General features: G+C 47.2%; 6 protein-coding genes across 6 annotated transcripts; 3 read left to right on the top strand and 3 right to left on the bottom strand.

The window, feature by feature from the left end:
- Positions 1-116: 116 nt before the first annotated feature.
- On the top strand, positions 117-3,343 carry LY89DRAFT_583877 (uncharacterized protein; the record flags this gene model as incomplete). Its single annotated transcript, XM_018209235.1, has 6 exons — positions 117-204; positions 341-481; positions 549-752; positions 1,388-1,512; positions 1,624-1,791; positions 3,104-3,343. 6 exons carry the CDS (start codon positions 117-119, stop codon positions 3,341-3,343), a joined length of 966 nt encoding a protein of 321 aa, XP_018071711.1.
- Positions 3,344-3,934: 591 nt separating this feature from the next.
- Positions 3,935-4,993, top strand: LY89DRAFT_52081 (uncharacterized protein). The gene has a single exon (XM_018208082.1). It carries the CDS (start codon positions 4,204-4,206, stop codon positions 4,933-4,935), a length of 732 nt encoding a protein of 243 aa, XP_018071710.1. The 5' UTR covers positions 3,935-4,203; the 3' UTR covers positions 4,936-4,993.
- A 768-nt stretch (positions 4,994-5,761) lies between these two features.
- LY89DRAFT_644780 (aquaporin-like protein) lies at positions 5,762-7,558 on the bottom strand. The gene is made up of 3 exons (XM_018211844.1): positions 6,983-7,558; positions 6,608-6,908; positions 5,762-6,559 (listed from the first exon to the last, which is right to left on the bottom strand). The coding sequence occupies exons 1-3, from the start codon at positions 7,364-7,366 to the stop codon at positions 6,165-6,167; spliced, it is 1,080 nt and encodes a 359-aa protein (XP_018071709.1). The 5' UTR covers positions 7,367-7,558; the 3' UTR covers positions 5,762-6,164.
- A 276-nt stretch (positions 7,559-7,834) lies between these two features.
- Positions 7,835-9,407, bottom strand: LY89DRAFT_718066 (beta-lactamase class C and other penicillin binding protein). Its single transcript, XM_018218391.1, has 3 exons — positions 8,850-9,407; positions 8,754-8,797; positions 7,835-8,704 (listed from the first exon to the last, which is right to left on the bottom strand). The coding sequence occupies exons 1-3, from the start codon at positions 9,221-9,223 to the stop codon at positions 7,875-7,877; spliced, it is 1,248 nt and encodes a 415-aa protein (XP_018071708.1). The 5' UTR covers positions 9,224-9,407; the 3' UTR covers positions 7,835-7,874.
- A 491-nt stretch (positions 9,408-9,898) lies between these two features.
- LY89DRAFT_615388 (glycosyltransferase family 15 protein) lies at positions 9,899-11,655 on the bottom strand. Its single transcript, XM_018210726.1, has 4 exons — positions 11,277-11,655; positions 10,960-11,220; positions 10,289-10,907; positions 9,899-10,240 (listed from the first exon to the last, which is right to left on the bottom strand). The coding sequence occupies exons 1-4, from the start codon at positions 11,422-11,424 to the stop codon at positions 10,084-10,086; spliced, it is 1,185 nt and encodes a 394-aa protein (XP_018071707.1). The 5' UTR covers positions 11,425-11,655; the 3' UTR covers positions 9,899-10,083.
- On the top strand, positions 11,574-14,779 carry LY89DRAFT_51517 (uncharacterized protein). The gene is made up of 2 exons (XM_018208081.1): positions 11,574-11,843; positions 11,941-14,779. Exons 1-2 carry the CDS (start codon positions 11,772-11,774, stop codon positions 14,617-14,619), a joined length of 2,751 nt encoding a protein of 916 aa, XP_018071706.1. The 5' UTR covers positions 11,574-11,771; the 3' UTR covers positions 14,620-14,779.
- Positions 14,780-14,968: the final 189 nt, after the last annotated feature.

Below are 14,968 nucleotides of genomic sequence, written 5' to 3'. Positions count from 1 at the left end.
CACCTCTCGTGCTTCTATTCACGTTTAGCTCTCACGTCATCATTGCCTTGATACACACATGAAGGACAACCTTGCTAATTGGGCTTGCTTTCCAGAATCAATCAACGGTCGCCACAATGCCCAACTGGAAGACCTATGAATCGTCCGTCCGCCTGCTCTCTGCCATCGTTGCAGCTCATCCTGGATTAAAGCTTAACTATGACGGTATGTAATAAATTTCCTTGAACTCTACGTCCCTTACTATCGCCCTCTACCTGCTTCATTGTATGATCGTCCACTCTTATCCGTCAACTGCTGTTTTACCGCAATTATTACTTCCTGATAATCTTCCTTGTACTAGACATCGGCAAGATCTACGGCGGAGGTACCACGTACAAAGCTGTGTGGGGTCGGATGAAGGTGATCAACGATAATGCCAAAGCCTTACGAGCTGCATTTGATGCAGGCCGCGATACCACCGAGATCGTGATCAGCGAAACTGGTACAAAGATCGAATGCTTTTCTTTTGTGTTTTGCGTCCTGCACACATGTTTTTTATGTTTCCGCAGATCTTCTTATTGATTTTTCCGGCCCAGATATCGCTGCCAGATTTGGTGGAGATTGCACCAAGTCTGCAGTTGAGAACAGATTTCGCCGAGTCAAGTCAGATGCAAAATTGATCAATGATGCTGTCAAGAATGGCGTTGATCCAATCACTATCAACGTTGGAGACACGAGTGGGGAGGCTGCCATGAGTGGCAACGGCTCTTCTGGTCAGACATTGCGCTTGTTTGTCATGCTACACACTACACCTTGTTCTTCTTCTATTCCTTCTCACCAGGCCTTGGTGTTAACATGTTGGTGCAGAGATGGCCAGATGCTTCGGTACCGATGTTACAGTCAATTCACTGAGGAATATCTGGACCCGTCAAGTAGCACCAGCTGCGAAGAGAGTTCTTCACACTTTGGCTGATGGTGGCGATCCGAAGGACTTGCCGGCATGGGGACTTGGGGGTTTCCAGAGCACCAATGGTAATCCAATTTGTTTGCATTTCGGAGTTGCATTTATTGTTCTCGACGTTCAACTACTTCTACATCCTTTGTTGATCTTTTATCACAGACCTCGCCAAGGCTTATGGCAGCGACTGCACTAAGACCGGCTTGGTAGCACATTTTCAGCGCGATATCACCCCCAACGTCAAGGCAATTCGAGACGCTCTCGACCAGAATAAAGACACCAAAAACATCGTTCTGGTTGAGGGTGTCAGAAATGGCAAGCCAGGAAAGGGTCAGAGCAATACTCACGCTTTCTGTCATACACGCTACACGTTTTCATTTTGTTTGCCCTGCTGCTATTTCAATCTGGTCATTGAAGTTCTGGAGTTGATATTTGATTTAGAAGTAGCAGCTTGCTTCGGTAGTAATGTTACCAAGAGCGGCTTGACGCATTGTTTTCACCGAAATATCCAGCCTAATGTCAAGCTCATCCGAGATGCTCGCAAGCAAAGTGTTGACCCCAAGGACATCACTATGGTTGAGAATGTCAGAGACGGTCAGCCAGGCAAGGGTCAGCATGGACATCATCCTCATTTTCTTAGCATATTGCACAGTCCCATTTTGTCAAACACCCCTTCAGACGTTAAGAGTTGTTTATTGATGATGATGGCAGAGATTGTGAAGTTCTATGGCAGTGAATGCACCAGGAGTGCGTTTGAGAACCATTACAAGCGCGATCTGGCTCCCAACATCAAGGCTCTCAAGCAGGCCGTGGGCGATGGACGAGATCCCAAGGACGTAGTCCTAATGGAGAACGTCCGCACTATTGGTTCCGGCAAACGTCAGCTCATTCTTTATATTTGATTATCGAACACATTACACGTTTTCCTTGCGTTCGAATGGCCTCGAGTCAAAAAGCATTGTTAATTATCAACCCAGAGATCGCGCGTTGCTATGGGGCACCTACCAAGGGAAAGGACGTCAGAAACTTCTACGACCGGACCATCAAGCATGATGTCAAGCTGATTCGAGATACACTGGACGCTGGTGGCAATCCTCTTGACGTCGAACTCTGCTATATCTCGAAGAAAGCTGGCAACGGCAGTACTCCCAAGGGTCAGAATGTTTTGGAGCTCTCATTTTGCATAGCACACTTTCCTTTTTCTTTCCATGACCCAAGCTCACATTGATGACGTATTTTACAGAGATCGTCAAGCACTACGGAGGTGACTTTAAGAAGGATGCCATTCGCATGCGCATCCAACGAGATGTCACCCCAGTCGCAAAGGCTATGGTCGCTGCTGTGGCCAACGGAGAGGATCCTCTCGAGGTGGTTCACATCAGCGATCCTAGCAGCAAGGGTCAGGGAATATTGCTCTCTTTTCATTTGCACAGCACCATTTTATTTGTGTTCCGGGACAGCATTGATGACATCCTGTACAGAGACGGCAAAGCATTATGGTGGTGGCTTGAAGGCCAACGCTCTCCGAGAGCGCTTCCGACGAGACATCACTCCTTTTGTTCAGCCCATGGTTGATGCTGTTCAACATGGAAAGGATCCACTCCAGGCTGTTCTGATCAGCGAGGGTGGCAAGGGTCAGATTGGCTTCTCGGATGTTGCACAGCACGTTTTCTTTCTGTCAAATCTCCCAGCGTTTATTGATATTTGTTCCACAGACATTGCACAATGCTTCGGAGGAGGCTTGAAGGGTGGTGCCCTTGCTATGCAATTCCAACGTGGAATCAAGCCCATGCCAAGCTAATCATCGAAGCACTTGAGCGTGGTGAAGATCCGCTTATTGCTGTTCCAATGGGTGGCGACGGCAAGGGTGCTAATGGTTAGAACTTTATCTTCCAGCACAGCACCACTTTTCCTTCTGTTCCATACGAAGCAAGAGCGATATTGATGGTCGTGCAGAGATTCAACAATGTTTCGGCTCCGACACAACTGTTGGCGGTCTTAAATTCCAATTCGCAACTCGCATCAAGGCTGACGTCAAACTCATCAATAATGCGAGAAAGAATGGAATCGACTGCAAGAACATTACCCTAAGTGGAGGTGCTGCGAACAACAATGGTCTAGGGTTCTGCATTTTGTCATCTGCACTTGCTTTTCACGCGCATGCAGCTGCTTATTGACTTTGTCACAGATATCTCGAGCATCATGGGAAGCGATACCACTCCAAATGGGATCCGATTCCAGTTCACAGATCGTTTCAAGCCCATCGGAAAGCTTCAGCTGGAGATGAAGGCCAACGGTCGGGATGCTAAAGATATCGATCTTGACAGTGTCAAGGGCAAACAGAAGGGTCAGATGGCTGCATTATATTGTATTTGTTTCCTTTACAGCACGCTTTCCTTCTGTTAACAAACCCACCCCGAACAAAATATTGATGATATACCCAGAAATGGCCAAGTACTTCGGTACAGACGCCACCGGCGGTGGCATTGGCTTCCAATTCCGTGCTATTCGAGCTGATGCACAGCGTCAGCGTGATTGCTATCACAACAAAGGCGATCCGAAGGATCTTGGCATCGGAGGTGCTGGTGGTGGCAAGGGTCAGAATTCTGATCATCATTCCTGTCTCTTTGACACTGCACGTTTTCCTTCTGTCAAACACCACATATGCGAGCTCAACGTTGATGTTCCTTCTAGACATGGCAAAATTCATCGGCAGCGACTGTACTAAGGGCGCTTTGGAGTGGCAATTCCGTCGCTACAAGGCTGGTGCTAAGTTACAGATCGATGCCGTCAAGAATGGCTAAGACTCGAAAGATATCAACGTGGATGTAAATGTTCAGGGCAAGCCAGACGCCAAAGGCTCTGCTGGTGGAAAGAGCATGTTTTGGATTTCACTATGTCTCCGCATAGCACAGCCAAAGTTTCTCACAGGACTTGGTATTGACGAAGCCGCAGATATCGCTCGCCGAATGGACTATGGCACTACTGCGTATGCTTTGCAGCATCGCTTTAGAGACATCAAGAAGCAGGCACAAGAGATGAATGCTGGTCAGGCTTTGTCTTATCGAGTCCAAGTTTTCCCGAGTTCAGCACAGCCCAGCACGTTTTCTTTCAAATGCACACAACACACATAATTAACTTAGAGGTCGTTATTAACGTTGTACACAGGAATCGCTCGTCACTTCAATGCTGACAGTCCGGATGATACCACCACAGCAAGTGCGGTTGAGCATCAACTCCGACCTTTTAAGGCTAAGGCTAAGGAGATGACTACTGGTACTGCCTGCAATTATCCTCAATCGTGTTCTCCCCCTACTTGTCGAATTTTTGGCCTATCCAATCCGTTATTGCTTATGCCATTCCTTTTTGTCGACCCCGTCATCCGTCTCCTTATGTTCTCCCCGCCATCATCATCATTACAATTTGAACATTTGCTAACTATTTCTACAGCCATCGCTCGTGAATACGGTGATGGTGTCACAGGTAAAGCAGTCTCCACCTACTTTGAGCGCGCACATAAGGATCCAAGCTGGCAACGTACTAACAGTCCTTCAATAGGTGGTGATGGAAATGGCGGTCCCGTTAAGAAGACTCCCGTCAAGCGTGGTTCTCGAGCCAAGAAGGCTGCACCGGCTTTCAACGGCAAGCGCATGGGTTCCTCCGGTGACGATGATGAAGAGGAGGTTTCATTCAATACTCCGTCAAAGAAGACTCCGTTGAACAAGGTCAAGGGTGGCCGTGTTGCCAAGGCTAGCGGTGGTCGTGCTAAGGCCCCTGTCAGCTATGCTGAGCCATCTGACGAGGATGATGATGAGATGGAGATGGTCAAGCAGGAGCGTGATGTTGGTTCCGGTTTCGAGGACATCAACCACAACGCACACAATGGCAACGGCAACGGTACTTCTTCTTTCGAGGATCCTTCTTTCAGCCAAGGCTATGCCGAGGGTGATGAGGCTAAGGACTACTACGATGCCGAGGAGGAGAATTATGAAGTCTAAATGGCTTTCCACTTGCTGGCTGTCGTTTGTAAGTCATCCATCCACTCCCTCCCCAACCACTACCTCAAACTAACATTCTTGCCCACAGCTCCGATTCTTCGATTTAGCGATACCCTCACGTCCTCTGCCCTCAACCCACCGTGTACTCTACCTCCTGCTTTCAACTCGGCGTTCGGTCCCCCCAAAACTTGCACAACAACAGCCCACGAATTCCCTTTCCTTCGAAACTTTTCACACGGCGTCAACAAACAACAAATTTCGACTTTTCAACACACCTTCCGACTCTGTCATCTTCTTCCAGCCACGAGTCCTCGGCCTCTTCCCCGGAACGAAAAACGACACGAGCCCTTCTTGATTCTTTCTTTCTGCTGGCATTAAGTTGCTGACGGACGCCTCTACATCTTGTGGAGGGGAAAACAGAGTCTCTCGAATATGTCTTTCCTAGCTTTACACCCCTAACTCAACAACACATATCACATCATCACGGAGGAAATTTGCGGATCTGGAGGGAACTTAGTGAGAAGCTTCTCTTCTGCTTTCGGCTTTCTCTGGTGGCTTTGTATGTAGCTGCATGGATCTGGGGTTTTGCTTGGCGTGGGTACATTATGGAAAGTGGTGGTGGTTTTTTCTTTGCTTTGCTTTTCAATAATGATGCTTGCTTCGTACTCGATGGATGGTACGGTGGATACTTCGTTTCCTTTGCTAGCTTAGGCAGGGCGAATAGAAGGTGCTTCTCTCAACACATGCTGGATTTATTATGATCGTTCTGTGATGTGACTGATCTTGGAGACATTGATAAGCTATTCTCTGTGAGGACACAAGGTCTGGCAATTCTGAATTCGAAGACGAGGCATAACAACTAAATTGTTCTTGCAGCGCTCGGCAACAAACTGATCAGTCATCGTCCTCAATACAAATACGAATATCTTCCACTTTTGGACGTTTCTACAGCACTCATAAACCAGGAGAACAGAAAAACAAAAGGACTCTTCAAACTGAAAGACACATCTCTCAGCCAACAAGTTCTGCTGACGAGTGTCAACTGCACCAATCCGTGTTCCACAGAGCCATCCATCACCACCAACAGATTTTGCACACCCTTCTCTGGTCTCAATTTAACTGGTAAAACTTTCTCTGGGTCTACGAATCTAACAGAGCGATTTGTCGACGCTTTGAGAACGATAGGGACAATCAAACCTGACGCGGATGCCTCCCTACAAGTCTCAGCACTAGTCTGCATAGCATTCAGGGAGGGCTGACTCCTGTTTCTTTTCAACTACTGCCGTTGGAGCTGGTGTTCGCAATGGTGTCTTGATAGGCTGAAGATGTGTGGCGCCTTCTTCGGGATGATCCGAATCGGAACGTATGCTGGCCAAGGGAACAACAGAAGACGGTTTGCGACTTGCAGCCCGAGGGAGGATAGGGTGGCTTTCCATGTAGTCGTCTTGCGATTGGGCTGTTTCATATTCCATGGCCTTGACTAGCTTGTAGAATACAACTGCAAGAAGAACACCGGCGATAGGTCCTACCCAGTAGATCCAATGGTATGTAGGGAAGTCGCGATTGACGATGCACGGAGCTAAAGCACGAGCAGGGTTGACGGCACCACCGGTCCAGAAGACTCCTGAATGCAGGATCAGCGCGAGCTAGGAGTCTAGGAAGGCGTCCTTACCTATCAATTCAGCAATGAAAAGAGACAAGCCTATGCCTACAGGTGCCAAGTGCGTAGCTTCGTGTTGTTCAGCAGCCAGCATGAAAATCGTGAAAGCTAATTGTGCCGTTAAAAGCATCTCAATGATGACTCCTTGTGCATTGCTTGTTCCACCTCCCAGGCCGACGCCAACATTGAGGCCGCCATTGAAGAGGGCATAGACCATGTAGGATGCAACGATCGTAGCCACGGTCTGTGCGATGCATAGAAGCAGGCAGCGGAACCAGGAGATGGCTCCAATGAGAGCCATTCCGAGAGAGATCTGTCATTGATGGTAATATTAGCAAATGTCCGTCCAGTGGGTGGTTAATGGTATTCATAAGAACGGGAACTCACCGCTGGATTGAACAGCCCACCACTAATGCGGAAGAAGGTCCATGCTGTAACAACCAAGGCGAAGCCAGCAGAGAGGGCGATGTATAAGAGTTGTTGAGGCGACTTCTCCGCCGTTGCAGTTGAGACTCCAGATCCTTGGTCTTTGTTCGAAGAGGCACTGGCGACTTCAACACCAGAGAAGGCGAGGAAGATGAAGAGAAGAGTGCCGATGAATTCACCAATCACAGCCACAGCATGACCACGAGCGCCTGCGGGCAGGATTTCGAATAGGTTCTTGAATAACTGTTTGATCGGGTCTCCTCTGGATAGAAGTGTATCGGCGTGGTTGATGTTCATTGTTGGCGGTCGAACGAGCACTGGGTCGATTCTGGTGTATGTCGACATCGTGAGTGTGAGTAGGCGGACTGTATGGAGTGTACGAAACGTGTGCTGGCGATGTTATTGCGATATTGGTAATAGGTAGCATAAGGGGGTTTGAATCTTAGGGTATGTTTGATAGGTGCATGTTTGATGTATCTGGTGAAGATTGAGATGAGGAGAGAAGCTGTTTTGGAGAGCAAGGTCCGAAACTCGTACCTGCCAAGTAAAGTAGCACTTGCCAACGAGGGCAACTTGCGAGGAAAGAACGTATTAGCAGATACCCGATCTCCAGAACAGGTGACTTGGTCTCGACTCTGAGACTGAGAACCTGGAAGGTAGTTCTAAAGAAAATATCAAGTGATTGAAAAGCAGTCGAGTCAATAAGCGAAACTGACAGTGATGTGCTGGAAGTCCATTCACTCACAACATTTGCGTCTGTTCAGATCCTTCAAGCTTGAACAACCAAAGAATTTTAAGTTGATTCTTGAATGACTCAATCGTTGGGTTTTCATAAGCCCTCATACCCCTATCTTCATAGTTTCTCTTTTCCCCGCTGCCGAAACATCTCCTCTCCCCACAACTTGGCATATTCGACGAACTTCGGATCTCCAGGAGCATGGAGCTGCGAACCAATCATACCAGCAATACCGCTCTCGCGATCAATGTACCAATGCAAATTTGGGTATCCACTCCAAAACAATGTCCCTGCCTTCCAACGTCCTGGAATATCGTTTTTGATCAGCCCCGCACCAAGCCCATAATCGACTTTGGTTCCTGCCGGAAGGTCGCTCATCTGCACATTGACCTCTGGAATAGCGAGCTTTGCCTCGAATGATGAAATTTGAGCAGGGCTGAGTTGTGGTTTGAACATGTCATCCACGGTTCCCTTTTTGAGCACCTTCTCATCGTTACGCAGAAGACTCTGCAACAACTTGAAGTAATCCAATGGAGCACCGAACAGTCCCGATCCTCCAGTACTTTCTGTCATATCCAGACTATAGATATTGTCATCGATATAGATCGTTTTGCCGTTCGGCTCCGCGGGGTTCCCAAACATGGTGATTCCTCCTTCTCGAATACTCATATCTGCCAATTTACTTTTGATCGCTGGGTTCTTGTTGGGGTAGAAAGACATGCTTTTCACCCCAAGTGGTCCCCAGATGTTCTTTTTGAAGTACTCTTCTAGGTTGACTCCGGTCGCTCGTTCGACCATCCAGCCAGCCCAGTCCAGACCGACGCCATACTCCCACTGCTCGCCGGGTTGGAAAAGGAGCGGGAAATGAAAGGCTTCTTTGGGTGGTCTTGTAACGTAAAGTGAGGGCTGGATGCCTTGGGTAGCACGGTATCGCATGAGGACAGGGTCTATGCATTCGTTAACTTTGCTGATCATCCCAGCTTGTGAATTTCTTACTGAAGACATCATAACTAAGTCCGGATGTATGAGTGAGAAGATTTCTGTCTCCATTTCAGTACTTCGTACAACCGATGTCTCCGAAATTGGCATTACCTTAAAGTGACAGTCTTAGTATTCTTCTTCAACACAGGTTTATCCTTCCCATGTGGACCTGTCTCAAAATCAACAAGCACATCCATGTCCTTCAGCTCCGGCAGAATGGTAGAAACATCATCGTCTAGTTTCAAGAGTCCCTTTTCAACGCACTGCATGACAGCAACGGACGTGATGAGTTTTGTACAAGATGCTAACCACATCGTGGCATCCAGTGGCATTGGATCTGGCTTCCCGTCCTTGAGACTTCGGTTCCCAATTGCCTTCTCATAATAGAATTTCCCATCTCGATCTCCAGCAACCATCACCAGGCCCGGGATCTCCAAATCATTACACGCTCTCTCAACTCTTTGCTCAAATGTTTCGGCCGCCATTTCGCCCTTCTCTCAAACGAATGAGGAGACTGTCAGATCTAAAAAGTATGCTCAGTCTCAAAATCCGTCGTAGAATGTGCTTTCACAGAGAAGACCAGTGAACGAATTTGTAATAAAGGACTGAAAGTATGCCCCTCCTACCCCACTAACTAGATACCCGCATGAAGAAGCTGGTGGAGTTATGTATGTCAAGCCAAGATGCCGACGGAAAACTTACCTCGGGACTCAACCCCAGCTTTCCCCGCGCTTGTACAATACCGACCAGTCAGTAATAAGTACGATATATCTTACGACCTCGAGTGGGTGATTGGTGAAGTGAGGTGTTTCTACGACTGCCAGTCTCTTGCGACTTCTCTGTCGGATATTGGATTGGATGAGATACGACTCTGCGATTAAATGTGATAGTCTTCGAAAGTTAATCAGATCCTTTTGAGCGACTTGTTGCAGATACCTGGTTGGTCACACGAGTGCGAACGAACAGAATCGCTGGGTACAACTGAATGGATCCGGTGTTGAGAGCTTCCCTAGAGACTCCTCTACGATTTGCACAAAACGTTGGAGCTGCGACTGACGTTTGATGTATGAGCAGCTGCAAAGTCTCGATCCGACTGAACGAGTCCTGTTAGCTTCTCAAAGAAGGCATAGAACCTCGCACATTTACCACAAAGGGCTACAGTTTGATATAATCGTATACGCTGTTCCTATCTCAGACAACTCCTCTCCCTAGGAGAAAGTATATTACTCTACAATAGTTCCCTAGACCTTCCACGAACGCCGTGCCTATGCTCAATGCGCATGCCGATATCATCATAATACAGGGATATAACCATAATTTTCATCCAAAGAAAAATTCGACGCATTTATCCCATGCCGACATATTTGAACCAGTTTGGTCTGCAATCTTCTTTCATCAACCAAGATTCTCCATCTGTGAATCGTCCTGTCATACATCCTTTACACTTCGGCGAGTTGGGACAGTTGAAGTAGGGAATGTGCTGATATCCGATGTCGCGGAACCTGACGATTTGTTAGTTTTGCAATAGACATAGAAAGGGTTATACTAACCAATGAATCTTGCTCGAGTCCTCGAAGAGTCCCAAAGCTATGCTGTGGACTGGTGCATCTCCCCATCTCTCGTAAAAGAATCCACCCGCTCGGTCCAAATGGTTGAAATAATCCTCATAGGCTTGACTCCGCCAGAAGCTCATATCTGCGATTTCGAAGTTGGACCAGAAATGGCAGGTAGAATAGCCGTTTGCTTTCATGTTGTGCTCAGGTCTCCTGGCGCTGTCCGTCAACCATTGCATGGCATGATTCTCATGTAGATATTCTGGATGTTGGGCCATGAACTTGGTTGTCTCTGGCCACAATGTTGGAATTGATTGCGGAGCATCGTAAAGATTTATTGTGAAGCCATAGGTCTTGTTGAAGTCTTGCATATATCGGAAAACATCGTAGTCGACATCGCAGAAGAAATGGACTTTCGGTTCGACTCGCCAGTAGAACTGAGTATGTTCGAGAGCAGGATGTTTATAGAATAGACCACTGTTCCAACGACACATTTGATGGTAGGATTTCATGCTGCCATACTGAATATCGTTTTCTTTGAGAATTTTCGCAGATTCTTGGAAAATCTCTTCATCGATCCAAGAAGGGACATCCCAATGCTCTTTTGGAATCAATTCTGAAGAGGTATGTTAGTAAGATTCTCGAAAGTGCAACCTTTATCGTCGTACCATAGAAGCATTCCGCCTTGGTTGCTTCTCTCGTCTTCTTCTTAAACTCTTCTGTAAATGGTACATCGTTGAAGAATGTCCAAGGATAATTGAACTTCGAGTTCCAAGTTCGCTCGAGATCATTCATTGCTTGTAGCATTCCTTCCAACTCTTCGTTTCGGACCAAGGAAAGGAGAGTCGCATTTATTCGATTCGTTCCTTCAGCACCGAGTCCATATCCCTTATCAGCTCGCCATAATTCTCCCTCGGGTTCGCCCGTGACTAGAACACACGTTAGTAATTTGCTGTCGAAAAGGAAAAGACGGCGGGTAGCATACGATCTAAATTTGGATCTCTTTCCATGTTGGCAAGAGTGTCCCCAGGCCCTTTGGGAATTTTCGCAGGCCCAAATACCTGATATAAGAAGAATACCCATAGTCCTACAGCCACCAGGCCTAGTACTCGAATTGGCCTTGCTATCGCCATGTTGTGTTGTGTCGTGTGTGGTCTTCAACAAAAATAATGCGCTGCGTATGGGAATTTGAGATCTCCTTAACGGAAGATGCCGAAACGTCCTGAGGCTGCGTCACTCTCACGTGCTAGAAATAGGGGGTTCAAGGCCGATGTTTCTTGGGCTTTGAATGTACCATCTTCTGAAAATGCTTGATCTGATCCAGATAGCCAAATATATCAAATGAAGCAGAAATCAATATTGTGGTTTCGGACAATGTGAAGAAACATTGAACCTCGCTTGGATTTCTAGAGAAAGTCGCGTCTCCCCAATACAAGAACGCGTCAAGTCCACATACTCTCGATATTTCTCAAATGCTATCATGGCACACCTAGCCAAGCTGGGTGCATTAACAGATGAGCTCGTAACATTGATCACGTCAAAGACAGCTTCCGTAAGGATGTTTCATTATGTTTCAACATGCATAGGCGGCTGTTGATGTTATGCCTAGCCGGTCGTTCAGAACATATTTACTGACTACTTATATATAGTCTGACTCTACACAATTCAACATCCACAAGGAGACTGCTCTTCGAGCATTGCGACAAAACAACTATCCTCGAACGAACCAATTCGACGTTAACAGCCGCCTCGATGGCCTTGAGGAGAAGTTTCGAGTCTACCTTGAAGATCCTTTGGCAGATGCGCTAAGGGAGCGATTAAACACCTTGTCAAATTTGGAAGTGAAATGGGCACCCGAGATATTGCATCTGCTGCTGGAGTTGTCAGACAGGCCGCTTCAAAACTCCAAGGTCGAAGATCTTGACTTTTTGAAGGAGCCAGAGCCGGACGCAGACCCACCCTTGCTTTGGAAAGATTTGGCTGCAGACGATCCTCTGCTGCGAGAGAAAAGCGTATGGGCCAATGTTGACTTTGGAGCGGAGGATTCGGATACGGACAGATACGATGACTCTAGGTCGGAGGCGTCTGGTTCGACGGATCTGACAGGACAATCAAGTATTGAAGAAGATCCCAGCAGAAGACCAGAGGACCATGCGGTGCATACGTTATCTAAAGAAGGCCTTGAGACTTTACGATACGAGCAATTCTGGCATAAGACGCCTACTGTTGACGGTGTGAAGTTGGAAACTGTTCGAAGGCCTATCTCGGAACTCCAAGCTATTCGGGAAGTGCTCTTCATGCTTGGCGGCTTGCCGACTTCTATATTCGAGAATACTACTCCAGCGACCATAGAGCCATCGAAAGCATTCATCTTGAAACATGCTTCTCCGGAAGCCTTTATTAAGCTTTCAACGTCGTTTGCCGAGCAGGGTTCTACTATATTGCTACTTCGTTTGTGGACCAGACGTTCTCAGTCAATACCTCTGCTGCAAGCCTTCCAAGGTTCTATGTCTACACGCCTTGCTGAATTCGATGCTCTCCTGGCTTCGATTCAACTACGCTTTGTAGCACCTCCAGAGGATATAATTATTAGCTTACTGGCCATTCAGGAAGAGATCAAATTACTTGCTAGACTCCTTCGTCGTCTCTCAGAGATTGCCAGAAAACTCGATGATGGCCCATATGGGCACGCATTCCGTTATCTTGAAGCTCTCTACGACGAAACGTGCACATCACAGATGGCTGGAGACGATGAGATGTACTCTTTCATGGGCAGTATTTTCTTCGAATGTTTGCAAGTATATCTTCGTCCTATCAGGGCTTGGATGGAAGACGGAGAACTCGACAAAGATGACAAGATCTTTTTCATCATCGAAACTTCTGGGGATGTTGAGCCAGCATTGATTTGGGACTCGAGGTTCAAGATCCGCCAGACGCAAGCAGGCATTCTCCACGCACCTCGGTTTCTTCACGCGGCCGCCAATAAAGTATTCAACACTGGCAAGAGTGTGGTCGTTTTAAAGCATCTCAAGCAGTTCGGCATACTGCAAGGCTCTCGAAGCGATCTCGAACCTAGTCTAGACTTCTACAATGTCTGCAATCCTGCTATCTTACAGCTTGCCCCTTTCTCTGAGCTTTTCGATACTGCATTTGATGCGTGGATCAAGAGCAAGCACCACCAGGCTTCGTCTCTACTTCGCAAGACTCTGTTCAATTCGTGTAGTTTGCACACTGCTCTCGATGCATTGTCACATATCTACTTCATTGCGGACGGGATCACCGGATCCAAGTTTTCAAGTTATGTTTTCGACAAGCTTGATACCTTGAATTCATCGTGGAATGATCGGTTCACGCTTACTGAGCTGTGCCAAAGTACATTTGGCACTTTGCCATCAGTCGCTGCTGATCGAATACGAATGAACGTCCTTCCTCTCCACCGGAAGCATCAAGACGTAGTGAAATGCAGGCAGAGTCTAAAGGCACTAGCCGTTCTGGAGATCAAATATCACCTTGCTTGGCCAATTCAGACGATCATTACCCCAGCAAACATGTCTTCCTACAAGAGAATATTTACGTTTCTGTTGCAGATCCAGCGAAGCACTCATATCCTCTCTCGCCAACGGCTAGTTATGGATACTCTTATGCAGAATAGCGGCACAGACGAACGCGCTCTCTACTACTCCTTGCGAATGCGTTTACTCTGGTTCAACCAAATGCTATACTACTATTTGACTTCTCTTGTTCTGGAACCTTGTACCCAGAAGATGCAAGCGGACCTCAAAGATGCTGGAGATGTTGATGCCATGATTCAGGTGCATTCTGCATATCTGAAGACTACGATCGACCAGGCTCTGCTAGGTAGCAAGCTAGAGCTCATTCATAAGACAATCCTCAAAATACTGGAGCTTGGAATTAAGCTGGAAGATGCCCAGGCCGCTAATGCTACATCCAATAAGGAGACCATGGAGCATCAACAGGAGAGGATGGACCTATCCATGGCTAGCTTGGGCCTTCAGACGCCTCGCAGGAAGACAAAGTCCCAACAGTTTAGTAGGAGTGTACGAAGTAGGCAACATGAATCAAGTTCTGATGAGGAGGAAGAGGACATCAATGTTGATCTCAGCATTTTGTCATCAGCATTTAACGAGGATGACGGGGATACTCTCTTTGTCGAGAAGCTCAGAAAGATGAAGTCTGAGTTTGACAGGTTGATTCACTTTGTAGCAAGTGGACTCAAAGGTGTTGCGAGAGCAGGCACTGGCCAGGAAGGCAAGAGCTGGGACACCTTGGCCGAAATGCTGGAGTCGGGTCTTGGGTCTGGGGTATGATATTTAAGTTGGATTACCCCTGTTATCAGCTGGAATTAAATGTATAAACTCCGTAGACGGGCAACTGGTGTACTTTCATCGTCTCTGAAAAGCGTCACGTGCAGTACGTGGAGTCGTCTCGGCAATCGAGCCGGGGCAAGACAAAAATATATACCAGGTTCTTCTCCATTTCAAATTATTGTGCTATCTTCAAAGTCGTGACGAAGTCTTACAGACAACGCACACAAACATCATTCCGACTCACTAAATACGGCCAACAAATATCTACGCCCTTCGAACTTGCAACTAATCATGACGGGATAGGAAGGAGGCATTAAATCCGATTTGCCGGTTCCCTCGTGCTTTGTAA

The sequence above is a fragment of the Mollisia scopiformis genome, assembly GCF_001500285.1.
Source record: "Mollisia scopiformis unplaced genomic scaffold LY89scaffold_11, whole genome shotgun sequence".
NCBI lineage: Eukaryota > Fungi > Ascomycota > Leotiomycetes > Helotiales > Mollisiaceae > Mollisia > Mollisia scopiformis.
This window is presented reverse-complemented; position numbering and strand designations above follow the sequence as displayed.

What these genes read in the sequence shown, in the direction of transcription:
- LY89DRAFT_52081 (XM_018208082.1), top strand. Translation starts at nt 4,204, where the DNA reads ATGACTACTGGTACTGCCTGCAATTATCCTCAATCGTGTTCTCCCCCT.
- LY89DRAFT_644780 (XM_018211844.1), bottom strand. Translation starts at nt 7,366, where the DNA reads ATGTCGACATACACCAGAATCGACCCAGTGCTCGTTCGACCGCCAACA. An exon ending in GTGGGCTGTTCAATCCAGCG is followed by an intron (nt 6,909 to 6,982) that starts GTGAGTTCCCGT and finishes CATCAATGACAG; the next exon opens with ATCTCTCTCGGAATGGCTCT. An exon ending in TTTCATTGCTGAATTGATAG is followed by an intron (nt 6,560 to 6,607) that starts GTAAGGACGCCT and finishes TCCTGCATTCAG; the next exon opens with GAGTCTTCTGGACCGGTGGT.
- LY89DRAFT_718066 (XM_018218391.1), bottom strand. Translation starts at nt 9,223, where the DNA reads ATGGCGGCCGAAACATTTGAGCAAAGAGTTGAGAGAGCGTGTAATGAT. An exon ending in ACTAAGACTGTCACTTTAAG is followed by an intron (nt 8,798 to 8,849) that starts GTAATGCCAATT and finishes AAATGGAGACAG; the next exon opens with AAATCTTCTCACTCATACAT. An exon ending in ACTTAGTTATGATGTCTTCA is followed by an intron (nt 8,705 to 8,753) that starts GTAAGAAATTCA and finishes ACGAATGCATAG; the next exon opens with ACCCTGTCCTCATGCGATAC.
- LY89DRAFT_615388 (XM_018210726.1), bottom strand. Translation starts at nt 11,424, where the DNA reads ATGGCGATAGCAAGGCCAATTCGAGTACTAGGCCTGGTGGCTGTAGGA. An exon ending in CAAGGCGGAATGCTTCTATG is followed by an intron (nt 10,908 to 10,959) that starts GTACGACGATAA and finishes ATACCTCTTCAG; the next exon opens with AATTGATTCCAAAAGAGCAT. An exon ending in GACTCGAGCAAGATTCATTG is followed by an intron (nt 10,241 to 10,288) that starts GTTAGTATAACC and finishes ACAAATCGTCAG; the next exon opens with GTTCCGCGACATCGGATATC.
- LY89DRAFT_51517 (XM_018208081.1), top strand. Translation starts at nt 11,772, where the DNA reads ATGGCACACCTAGCCAAGCTGGGTGCATTAACAGATGAGCTCGTAACA. An exon ending in TCACGTCAAAGACAGCTTCC is followed by an intron (nt 11,844 to 11,940) that starts GTAAGGATGTTT and finishes ACTTATATATAG; the next exon opens with TCTGACTCTACACAATTCAA.